Consider the following 12,704-nt stretch of genomic DNA (forward strand, 5'->3'; position numbering starts at 1 on the left):
TAGAGAGAAATCTTATATGTCTCAGAAGTATGAAGGATATTTCTATGCAGAAAGATTTAATCACTTTTAGATCTGTAATAAACCGAAGTGACATCTAACCTAGTACTAACCAATGACACTCTTTTGTCAACTGTTTCCTGCCTGTGATGAGAAGAGGTCCTACCAGAACATAAATCAACACAGCACTCTCTTCATTCGGAAAGACTAGTTACAAAATGCTTAGTGAAATAGTCAATTTACATTTAGTTGTAAACCCCTTATCTTGTAGATTGTTCTTGGACAGATACTGATCTAATCAATTCCTATTATTTTTAGATGAGGAACTTGAAGCCCAGAAAAACAAATGAGATCTAAGTGAAGTTTCATATCTATTTAGTGGCAGGACTAATTTAGCAGAATGCAGATAACATGAGTACAACCAAGTTAAGTGTTCTTTAAGCATATTATATTGCATCTGATAGATATTGCTGCTCACTAGAATTGATTTTTTAAACAACATACTCAAGTATTTGTTTTAAGTATTTGACTGTCTTGATAAAAACTTTTCAACAGCATAGAAAGTTGTATTATTTTGAATGAAAAATATATGAACCTAAATTCACTCAGACTACCACTGTGGAAAATATTCCAGGTTATGAATATGCACAGAAAAGTAAAAGGCAAAAATTAAAATAACTTTTGTGATAGGGAGGTCAAGTGATAGGATATATTAATTTTTTTGTGAAATTTATTTTAATGCTGCTGTATTATTCTTTGAAAACTTAGTGTTGAGATTTATTTATTTATATCTGCTCTATTGAGGTATACCAAATACATAATAAAAATTATTCATTTAAATGTACAATTTGATGAGTTTTGGTAGATGTATGTAGTCAGGCAATCACAATTACAGTAATGTTTTGGAGCACTTTAATCATTCCTAAAACGTTTCTTCATGTTCCTTTGCAGTTAATCTCTATTCCCACTCTGGCCCTAGGAACTGTTTCTACTGCTATGATTTTATCTTTTCTAAATTTACATAAAAATGGAATTATATATTATTCAAGCTTTTGAGTCTGCCTTTTTTTACTTATGATATTTTAGAGATTCATTTATATTGTTGTGTTTATCTTTCTTCTTTATCGCTGAGTAGTATTCCACGGTTTGGGTGTAGCACATTTTGTTTACTTATTCATCAGCTGATGAACACTTGGGTTCCTTTCATTTCTTTTGGGAAAATACCTAGAAATAGAATTTCTGGTCATATGGCAAGTATATTAGCCTGTGGTCATGCTGCTGATAAAGACATACCCAAGACCGGGCAATTTACAAAAGAAAGAGTTTTAATGGACTTACAGTTCCATGTAGCTGGGGATGTCTCACAATCATGGTGGAAGGTGAAAGGCATGTCTCACATGGCAGCAGACAAGAGAAGGGAGCTTGTGCAGGGAAACTCCTGTTTTTAAAACCATCAGATCTTGTGAGGCTTATTCACTATCATGAGAACAACACGGGAAAGACCCACCCCTATGATTCAATTACCTCCCACCCGGTTCCTCTCAAGACACATAAGAATTGTGGGAGCTACAATTCAAGATGAAATTTGGGTGGGGACAGAGCCAAACCATATCATTCCACCCTAGGCCCCTCCCAAATCTCATGTCCTCATATTTCTAAACAAACCATGCCTTCCCAACAGTCCCCAAAAGTCTTAACTCATTCAGCATTAATTCAGAAGTCCACAGTCCAAAGTGTCATCTGAGACAAGGCACGTCCCTTCCAACTATGAGCCAGTAAAATCAAAAGCAAGTTAGTTACTTCCTAGATACAATGGGGGTACAGGCCTTGGGTAAACACACCCATTCCAAGTGGGAGAAATTGACAGAAACAAAGGAGCTACAGGCCCCATGCAAGTCTGAAATCCAGCGGGGCAGTCAAATCCTAAAGCTCCAAAATAATCTCCTTTGACTCCATGTCTCACATCCAGGTCATGCTGATGCAAGAGGTAGGTTCCTACAGTCTTGGGCATCTCCAGCCCTGAGGCTTTGTAGGATACAGCCTCCCTTCTGGCTGTTTTCATGGGCTGGTGTTTTGTCTGTAGCTTTTCCAGGCACATGGTGCAAGCTGTCGGTAAATCTACAATTCTGGGGTCTGGAATACAGTGGCCCTCTTCTCACAGCTCCATTAGGTGGTGCCTCAAGAGGGACTCTGTATGGTGACTCTGACCCCACATTTTCCTTCTGCACTGCCCTAGCAGAGGTTCTCCATAAGGGCCCCCACCCCTGCAGCAAACTTCTGCTTGGACATACAGGAATTTCCATACATAGCTGCCAAGGCTTGGGGCTTGCACCCTCTGAAGCCACAACCTGAGTTCTATGTTGGCTCATTTTAGCAATGGCTGGAGTGGCTGGGATGCAGGGCACCAAGTCCTTAGGATGCCTATAGCACCAGGACCCTGGGCCCAGTCTACAAAATCACTTTTTTCTCCTAGGCCTCTGGGCCTGTGATGGGAGGGGCTGCCATGAAGACCTCTGACATGCCCTGGAGACATTTTCCCCATTGTCTTGGGGATTAACTTTCAGCTTCTCATTAAATATGCAAATTTCTGCAGCCAGCTTGAATTTCTCCTAAGAAAATGGGTTTTTCTTTTTCTATCACATTTTTCTATCAGGCTGCAAATTTTGTGAACTTTTGTGCTCTGCTTTCCTTATAAAACTGAATGCCTTTAACAGCACCCAAGTCACATCTTGAATGCTTTGCTCCTTAGAAATTTCTTCTGCCAGATAGCCTAAATCATGTCTCTCAAGTTCAAAGTTCCACAAATCTCTAAGACAGGGGCAAAATGCTACCAGTCTGTTTGTCAAAACATAACAAAAGTCACCTTTGCTCCAGTTCCCAACAAGTGCCTCATCTCCATCTGTCCATCTGAGGCCACCTCAGCCTCGACTTCATTGTGCATATTGCTATCAGCATTTCGGTCAAAGCCATTCAAGAAGTCTCTAAGAAGTTCCAAACTTTCCCACATTTTTCTGTCTTCTTCTGAGCCCTCTAAACCATTCCAACCCCTGCCTGTTACCCAGTTCCAAAGTTGCTTCAACATTTTCGGGTATCTACAGCAGTGTCCAACTCTACTGGTACCAATTTATTGTATTAGTCTGTTTTCATTCTGCTAATAAAGACATACCCCAAACTGGGCAATTTACAAAAGAAAGAGGTTTAATGGACTTATGGTTCCACATGGTTGGGAAGGCCTCACAATCATGGCAGAAGGTGAAAGGCATGTCTCACATGACAGCAGACAAGAGAAGAGAGGTCGTACAGGGAAACTCCTATTTTTAAAACCATCAGATCTCATGATATTTATTCACTGTCACAAGAACAGCATGGAAAAGATCCACCCCCTTGATTCAATTACCTCCCACTAGGTTCCTCCCATGACACATGGGAATTGTGGGAACTACAAACAATTCAAGCTGGGATTTGGGTGGGGACACAGCCAAACCATATCTGCAAGTATATGTTAACTGTATAAAAATTTGACTAAATTTTAAAAGGCGACTATGCCATTTTGCATTTATGCCAGAAATACGTGCGGGTTTTTTCTAAATAAAAAACCCTTAATTAAAAATTACTCAGTTCAAAAGATGCATATAAAAGCATGCTTATTCTTATATATGATACTTTTAATAATTTTAGGTCCTGGATTTTATAATATCTTGAACAATACTATAATTGCCAGTGTTAGAAATATCTGCTCAAAGAAACAGAAGAAAAGTGCATTTGGTTCTTCTGCTCCTCGGACTTTCTTCTTGGTTCAGAAAGAAGCTTCTGCTACCCCTGGGCCTGCTGATTATCAGGTAATACATTCATACCAAAATAATATTCTTTATGTTGACTATCAAGCTCTTAGGGTTCTCTTGAAATTGCATGTTATAATTAATAGAAAAGGATGTAAAATAGTTATTATAACCATATTCCATATGTTAAGGAAAGTAGAAGAAATATTGAACATATTAAGTGATAGAGAAATGGCAGAAATAAAAAACACAAATTGAATTTCTAGAGATGAAAAATATAGTGTTTGAAAACATATGCTCTTGGGATGTGCTCATGGGAAGGTGATCAGAATGGTGAAGGCACGTAAGTTTAAACCATGTAACCCAAAGAACATTTGAAAAAAATGAAGATGCTTAATACAGGGAAGTGAAGACTTAGGGAGAATAAACTAGACAATTGATTTTAAAATGGAAAGCTTTCTAATTTGGAGAAAGTTCTGTGTGACACATGGAATTCTTTTTTTATTATGATTTTATTTTATTTTATTTATCTTTCATTATACTTTAAGTTCTAGGGTACATGCACATAATGTGCAGGTTTGTTACATAGGTATACATGTGCCATGTTAGTTTGCTACACCCATCAACTCGTCATTTACATTAGGTATTTCTCCTAATGCTATCACTCCCCCCGCCAACCACCCCACGACAGTCCTCAGTGTGTGATGTTCCCCACCCTGTGTCCAAGTGTTCTCATTGTTCAATTCCTACCTATGAGTGAGAACACGTGGTGTTTGGTTTTCTGTTCTTGTGTTAGTTTGCTGAGAATGATGGTTTCCAGCTTCATGTCCCTGCAAAGGACATGAACTCATCCTTTTTTATGATTGCATAGTATTCCATGATGTATATGTGCCACATTTTCTTAATCCAGTCTATCATTGATGAACATTTGAATTGGTTCCAAGTCTTTGCTATTGTGAATAGTGCTACAATAAACATATGTGTGCATGTGTGTCTGTATAGTACCATGACTTATAATCCCTTGGGTATGTACCCGGTAATGGGATGGCTAGGTCAAATGGTATTTCTAGTTCTAGTTCCTTGAGGAATCACCACACTGTCTTCCACAATGATTAACTAATTTACACTCCCACCAACAGTGTAAAAGCTTTCCTATTTCTCCACATCCTCTCCAGCATCTGTTGTTTTCTGACCTTTTAATGATCACCATTCTAACTGGCATGAGATAGTTTCTCATTGTGGTTGTGATTTGTATTTCTCTAATGATCAGTGATGATGACCAATTTTTTGTGCCTGTTGGCTGCATAAATGTCTTCTTTTGAGGATATCCTTTGTCTACTTTTTGATAGTGTTGTTTTTTTCTTGTAAATTTGTTTAAGTTCTTTGTAGATTCTGGATATTAGCCCTTTGTCAGACGGGTAGATTGCAAAAATTTTCTCCCATTGTGTAGGTTGCCTGTTCACTCTAATAATAGTTTCTTTTCCTGTGCAGAAGCTGTTTAGTTTAATTAGATCCCATTTGTCTATATGGGCTTTTGTTGCCATTGCTGTTGGTGTTTTAGTCATGAAGTCCTTGCCCATGCCTGTGTCCTGAATCATATTGCCTATAGGTTTTCTTCTAGGGATTTTATGGTTTTAGTTCTAACTTTTAAGTCATTAATCCATCTTGAATTAATTTTCGTATAAGCTGTAAGGAAGGGATGAAATGTCATTGTTCTGCATATGGCTAGCCAGTTGTACCAGCACCATTTATTAAATAGGGAATTCTTTCCCCATTGCTTGTTTTTGTCAGGTTTGTCAAAGATCAGATTACTGTAGATGTATGGTGTTATTTCTGAGGCCTCTGTTCTATTCCATTGGTCTATATCTCTGTTTTGGTACCAGTACTATATTTGCTGTTTTGGTTACCGTAGCCTTCTAGTATAGTTTGAAGTCAGGTAGCATGATGTCTCCAGCTTTGTTCTTTTTGCTTAGTCTTGGCAATGCAGGCACTGTTTTGGTTCCATATGAATGTTAAAGTAGTTTTTTCCAATTCTGTGAAGAAAGTCATTGGTAGCTTGATGGGGATGGCATTGAATCTATATATTACCTTGGGCAGTATGGCCATTTTCATAATATCGATCCTTCCTATCCATGAGCATAGAATGTTCTTCCATTTGTTTGTGTCCTCTTTTATTTTGTTAAGCAATGGTTTGTAGTTCTCCTTGAAGAGGTCCTTCACATCCCTTGTAAGTTGGATTCCTAGGTATTTTATTCTCCTTGTAGCAATTGTGAATGGAGTTCACTCATGATTTGGCTGTCTGTCTGTTATTGGTGTATAAGATGCTTGTGATTTTTGCATGTTGATTCTGTATCCTGAGACTTTGCTGAAGTTTCTTATCAGCTTAGGGAGATTTTGGGCTGAGATAATGGGGTTTTGAAATATACAATCATGTTATCTGCAAACAGAGACAATTTGACTTCCTCTTTTCCTAATTGAATACCCTTTATTTCTTTCTCCTGCCTGGCTGCCCTGGCCAGAATTTCCAACACTACGTTGAACAGGAGTGGTGAGAGTGGGCATCCCTGTCTTGTGCAAGTTTTCAAAGGGAATACTTCCCGTTTTTGCCCATTCAGTATGATACTGACTGTGGGTTTGTCATAAATAGCTTTTATTATTTTGAGGTACATTCCATCAATACCTAGTTTATTGAGAGTTTTTAGCATGAAGGGCTGCTGAATTTTGTTGAAGGCCTTTTCTGCATCTATTAAGATAATCATGTGGTTCTTGTCTTTGGTTCTGTTTATATGATGGATTATGTTTATTGATTTGCATATGTTGAACCAGCCTTCCATCTCAGGGATGAAGTCAACTTGATCTTGGTGGATAAGCTTTTTGATTTGCTGCTGGATTCAGTTTACCAGTATTTTATTGAGGATATTTGCATCAATGTTCATCAGGGATATTGGTCTAAAATTCTCTTTTCCTGTTGTGTCTCTGCCGGGCTTTGGTATCAGGATGATGCTGGTCTCATAAAATGAGTTAGGGAGGATTTACTCTTTTTCTATTGATTGGAATAGTTTCAGAAGGAATGGTACCAACTCCTCTTTGTACCTCTGGTAGAATTCAACTGTGGATCTGTCTGGTCCTGGACTTTCTTTGATTGGTAGGCTCAATAATTAATTAATTATTGCCTCAATTTCAGAGCCTGTTATTGGTCTATTCAGGGATTCAACTTCTTCCTGGTTTAGTCTTGGGAGGGTGTATGTGTCCAGGAATTTGTCCATTTCTTCTAGGTTTTCTAGTTTATTTGCATAGAGGTGTTTATAGTATTCTCTGATGGTAGTTTGTATTTTCTGTGGGATCAGTGGTGATATCCCCTTTATTATTTTTTATTGCATCTATTTGAGTCTTCTCTCTTTTCTTCTTTATTGGTCTTGCTAGTGGTCTATTAATTTTGTTGATCGTTTCAAAAAACCAGCTCCTGGATTCATTGATTTTTTAAAGTTTTTTTATGTCTCTATCTCCTTCAGTTCTGCTCTGATCTTAGTTATTTCTTGCCTTCTGCTAGCTTTTGAATGTATTTACTCTTGCTTCTCTAGTTCTTTTAATTGTGATGTTAGGGTGTCAATTTTAGATCTTTCCTGCTTTCTCTTGTGGGCATTTAGTGCTATACATTTCCCTCTACACACTGCTTTAAATGTGTCCCAGAGATTCTGGTATGTTGTATCTTTGTTCTCATTGGTTTCAAGGAACATCTTTATTTCTGCCTTCATTTTGTTATTTACGCAGTAGTCATTCCGGAGCAGGTTGTTCAGTTTCTGTGTAGTTGTGCGGTTTTGAGTGAGTTTCTTAATCCTGAGTTCTAATTTGATTGCACTGTGGTCTGAGAGACAGTTTGTTAGAGTTTCTGTTATTTTTGCATTTGCTGAGGAGTGTTTTACTTCCATCTATGTGGTCAATTTTGGAATAAGTGCTATGTGGTGCTGAGAAGAATGTATATTGTGTTGATTTGGGGTGGAGAGTTCTGTAGATGTCTATTAGGTCTGCTTGCTGCAGAGCTGAGTTCAAGTCCTAGATATCCTTGTTAACTTTCTGTCTCGTTGATCTGTCTAATGTTGACAATGGGGTGTTAAAGTCTCCCATTATTATTGTGTGGGAGTCTAATGTAGGTATCTAAGGACTTGCTTTATGAATTGGGATGCTCCTGTATTGGGTGCATATATATTTAGGATAGTTAGCTCTTCCTGTTGAATTGATCCCTTTACCATTATGTAATGGCCTTCTTTGTCTCTTTTGATCTTTGTTGGTTTAAAGTCTGTTTTATCAGAGACTAGGATCACAACCCCTGCTCCTTTTTTACTTTCCATTTGCTTGGTAGTTCTTCCTCCATCCCTTTATTTTGAGCCTATGTGTGTCTCTGCATGTGAGACAGGTCTCCTGAATACAGCACACTGGTACATCTTACTCTTTATCCAATTTGCCGATCTGTGTCTTTTAATTGGGGCATTTAGCCCATTTACATTTAAGATCAATGTTGTTATGTGTGAATTTGATCCTGTCATTATGATGTTAGCTAGTTATTTGGCCCATTAGTTGATGCAGTTTCTTCATAGCATTGATGGTCTTTACAATTTGGCATGTTATTGCAGTGGCTGGTACCAGTTGTTCATTTCCATGTTTAGTGCTTTGTCTAGGAGCTCTTGTAAGGCAGGCTTGGTGGTAACAAAATCTCTCAGCATTTGCTTGTCTGTAAAGGATTTTATTTCTACTTCACTTATGAAGCTTAGTTTGGCTGGATATGAAATTCTGGGTTGAAAATTGTTTTTAAGAATGTTGAATATTGACCCCCACTCTCTTCTGGCCTGTAGGATTTCTGCCAGTGGAGAGATCCGCTGTTAGTCTAATGGGCTTCCCTTTGTGGGAATTTGAATGTTTGCTTCCCTTGCTAGGTTCAGGAAGTTCCCCTGGATAATATCCTGAAGAGTGTTTTCCAACTTGTTCCATTCTCCTCATCACTTTCTGGTACACCAATCAAATGTAGAATTGTTCTTTTCACATAGTCTCATATTTCTTAGAGGTTTTGTTTGTTTCTTTTTTCTCTAAAATTGTCTTTTCACTTTATTTCATTAATTTGATCTTCAATCACTGATTCCCTTTCTTCCACTTGATTGAGTCAGCTATTGAAGCTTGTGCATGCATCATGAAATTCTCATGCCATGGTTTTCAGCTCTGTCAGGTCATTTAAGGTCTTTTCTACCCTGGTTATTCTAGTTAGCCATTCGTCTAACCTTTTTTCAAGGTTTTTAGCTAGCTTCCTTGCAATGGGTTCTAATGTGCTCCTTTAACTTGGAGAAGTTTCTTATTACCAAGCTTCTGAAGCCTACTTTTGTTAACTCGTGAAAGTCAGTCACTCAGCTTTGTTTTGTTGCTGGCAGGGAGCTGCAATGCTTTGGAGAAGAGGCACTCTGCTTTTTAGAATTTTCAGCTTTTTGCTCTGGTTTCTCCCCATCTTTGTGGTTTTATCTACCTTTGGTCTTGGATGGTGACCTACAGATGGGGTTTTGGTGTGGATGCCCTTTTTGTTGATGTTGATGCTATTCCTTTTTGTTAGTTTTCCTTTTAATAGTCAGGTCCCTCAGCTGCAGGTCTGTTGGCGTTTGCTGGAGGTCCACTCCAGACACTGTTTTCCAGGGTATCACCAGCGAAGGCTGCAGAAAAGCAAATATTGTAGAAAAGTAAATATTGCTGCCTGATCTTTTTTATGGAAGCTTCATCCCAGAGGGGCACCTGCCTGTATGATGTGTCTGTCAGCCCCTACTGGGAAGTGTCTCCCAGTTAGGCTATGCAGTGGTCAGAGTCCCACTTGTGGAGGCAGTCTGTCCATTCTCAGAGCTAAAATGCTGTGCTGGGAGAACCACTGCCCTCTTCAGAGTTGTTAGACAGGGACGTTTAAGTCTGTAGAACCTGTCTGCCGCCTTTTGTTCCACTATTCTCTGCCCACCGAGGTGGAGTCTATAAAGGCAGTGGGCCTGGCTGAGCTCCAGTGGGCTCTGCCCAGTTTGAGCTTCCCGGCTGCTTTGTTTACCTACTCAAGCCTCAGTAATGGTGGACATCCCTCCCCCTGCCTGGCTGCAGCCTGGCAGGTTGATCTCAGATTTCTGCGCTAGCAGTGAGCAAACCTCTGTGGGCATGGGACCCACTGAGCCAGGCATGGGAGAAAATCTTCTGGCCTGCCTGTTGCTAAGACTATGGGAAAAGTGCAGTATTTGGGCTGGAGTGAACCGATTTTCCAGGTACAATCTGTCATGGCTTCCCTTGGCTAGGAAAGGGAAATCCCTTAACCTATTGCACTTGCTGGTTGAGGCGATGCCCCGCCCTGCTTCAGCTTGCCCTCCATGGGCTGCACCCACTGTCCAACAAGTCCCGATGAGATGAACCAGGTACCTCAGTTGGAAATGCAGAAATCACCCACCTTTTGCATCAGTCACGCTGGGAGCTGCAGACCAGAGCTGTTCCTATTCAACCATCTTGGAATGGCACTACATATGGAATTCTGTCAAGACCAATAGGTGAAAACTGTAGACATTCATATTTCAATTCAGTGAAAGTTATAACTGAATTTTATGTAGTGCAGTTTTAAGATGTATAGTGTGATTTTAAGAGAACAATGAAAAACAAAAACCAGAAAAAATATGTGTAACCATTTAAAGGTAAGAATTGTTATATAACTACTTTGAAATCTGTTGCCCTTAATTGCTGATACATGAATTGTTATTTGTTTTATTATACATACAATTTATATTTGTGGGATTAATTCTTATAATTTAGATATTAATTTTTTCAGGCTTTTAATGTTTATTAAAACTTATTTTTCTGAGGGTTTTCTATGTAACTGTGCTCAAATAAGTTTATTTTCTGTGTAAACATCTATTTTTATTCTTTTTTTAATCATTAAGAGACAATTCTCCGTGTGTTTTGTGTTTCTACACACCTTTGCTTGCACCTCCTTTTTAAGGATGATTGTACAGCAAACAGCCGTCAGAGATACAGTGTCTCCCTCCTCAGCAAAGGGTGTGCTTACTGCTCATTATAAAAGATTGAGGTTCCCAGAGCTCATAGTTTTTCTCCCATTTTGTGTGCTGGTATTTATTTTGCCCCATCTGCCTTGTCCCCAGTAGGACTTTAGGGCAAGGAGGACTGATGCAAGTGTGCTGTTCTCATGCTGTTTTTTATGCCATGAGGAATAAAGTCCTTTGTCTCTGACTCAGGAGTTTTGCATTTTTCTGTAAAACTGTGGCAGGTCACCTCAGTAACATGAAGTAGGGCAAAATTTCAGACCCATCACAGTACTTCCTATTCACATATAATTAACTTATAGACATTTTTCTTTTACTGTATTTTGCTCCCACAGCTCCTAGTAGTGCATCTGATGGCCTCCTCAAAACAGCTCTCTAGTTTCTGTCAATTTAATTTATTTTTCATTAAACTTACCAGTTCATTTAATAATGAACAAGTTTAACATGCCTACATGTATTCTAAATTAATTTTTTAAGTTGTGAGATTTCTAGACTTTCAGTTTGAGTTTCTGTCATCAACCTTTGATATTTGTCTTTAATTTCTGTTGTTCTCTTTAGTCTATTGTTCTATTTCTGTTGTTCATTTAGTCTGATATAGGTATACATAAATATATGTGTGTATATATTTCGTGTGTGTGTGTGTGTGTGTGTGTGTGTGTGTGTGTGTGTGTATGTATGTATGTATTTGAAATAGGGTCTCACTATGTTGCCCAGGCTGGAGTGCAATGGTGCAGTTATGGCTTACTGCACCCTTGTCCTCCTGGGTTCAAGTGATCCCCCTGCTTCAGCCTTCTGTGTAGCTGGGACCACAGGCATGGGCCATTACACTTGGCTATTTTTAAAACATTTTTCATAGAGACGAGGTCTCACTTTATTGCCCAGGATGATCTTGAACTCCTGGATACAATTGATCCCGCGGCCTCTGCTTCCAAAAGCATTGGGGTTACAGGGGTGAGCCACCATACCCGGTATATATTTTTAATTGTAGTAAAAAACACGTAATGTTGAATTTATCATCTTAACTATTTTAAGTGCCTAGTATATTTTAAATCTATTATGAATGTTAATAGTTTTTAGAACATTTCTGCTATATTTTGTTTAAAATGTACTAACAGCTCATTATTCTTAGTAACCTGACATTTAGATAAAAATAATTATAGTTTTTTTTTCTTTTTTGAGATGGAGTGTTGCTCTGTTGCCCAGGCTGGAGCACAATGGTGCGATCTCGGCTTACTGCAACCTCTGCCTCCTGGGTTCAAGCGATTCTCCTTCCTCAGCCTCCTGAGTAGTTGGGATTAGAGGCACGCACCACCATGCCTGGCTAATTTTTGTATTTTTAGTAGAGATGGGGTTTCACCATGTTTGTCAGGCTGATCTCAAACTCCTGACCTTGTGATCCACCTGACTCAGCTTGCCAAAATGCTGGGATTACAGGCGTGAGCCACTACACCCAGCCAGAATTATAGTATTTATTCTTCACTGTAGATATTGAGAAGCCTAGCATGGTGATTATTAGCATAATCTCTAGACTCAGAGTGTTTGAATATATGTTTTTGCTCTGCCACTGATCTTCGGCAAGTTATTTAAACTCTTTGTGCTTAGCAAAATGAATACCATAATAGTACATACCTAAAAGTGTTGTTGCAAATACTAAGTGAACCAAAAAACACTTTGAATATCTTCTGGCACACAGTAAGGACTCAGTAAACTTGCTATTCTTGTTGACAATTTAAAACTACCTATAGGTATAACTAAGACTCAGTTTATAGAGTCTTTGACAAAGTCTAAAATCAAGAGTGAAATATAGACCCTAAACATGTCTGGTTTTTAAAAATTAAGTCTAGTAAACCTTGTATTTAATTGTAGTATC

At 38.7% G+C, this 12,704-nt stretch overlaps 1 protein-coding gene across 8 annotated transcripts in view; it reads left to right on the plus strand.

The window, feature by feature from the left end:
• The window catches only part of LOC105486404 (sperm tail PG-rich repeat containing 2), a 657,812-nt gene that overhangs the window by 169,705 nt on the left and 475,403 nt on the right, over nt 1–12,704 (plus strand). For all 8 annotated transcript variants that reach the window (XR_011621154.1, XR_011621153.1, XR_011621155.1 and 5 more), the window contains one exon: nt 3,676–3,836. Coding sequence is in view for 5 of the 8 variants with exons in the window: in XM_071093286.1 (XP_070949387.1) it covers nt 3,676–3,836 (161 nt within the window). In the remaining 3 variants the exon portion in view is untranslated. The remainder of the gene's footprint in view (nt 1–3,675; nt 3,837–12,704) is intronic.

The sequence above is a fragment of the Macaca nemestrina genome, chromosome 3, assembly GCF_043159975.1.
Source record: "Macaca nemestrina isolate mMacNem1 chromosome 3, mMacNem.hap1, whole genome shotgun sequence".
Lineage (NCBI taxonomy): Eukaryota > Metazoa > Chordata > Mammalia > Primates > Cercopithecidae > Macaca > Macaca nemestrina.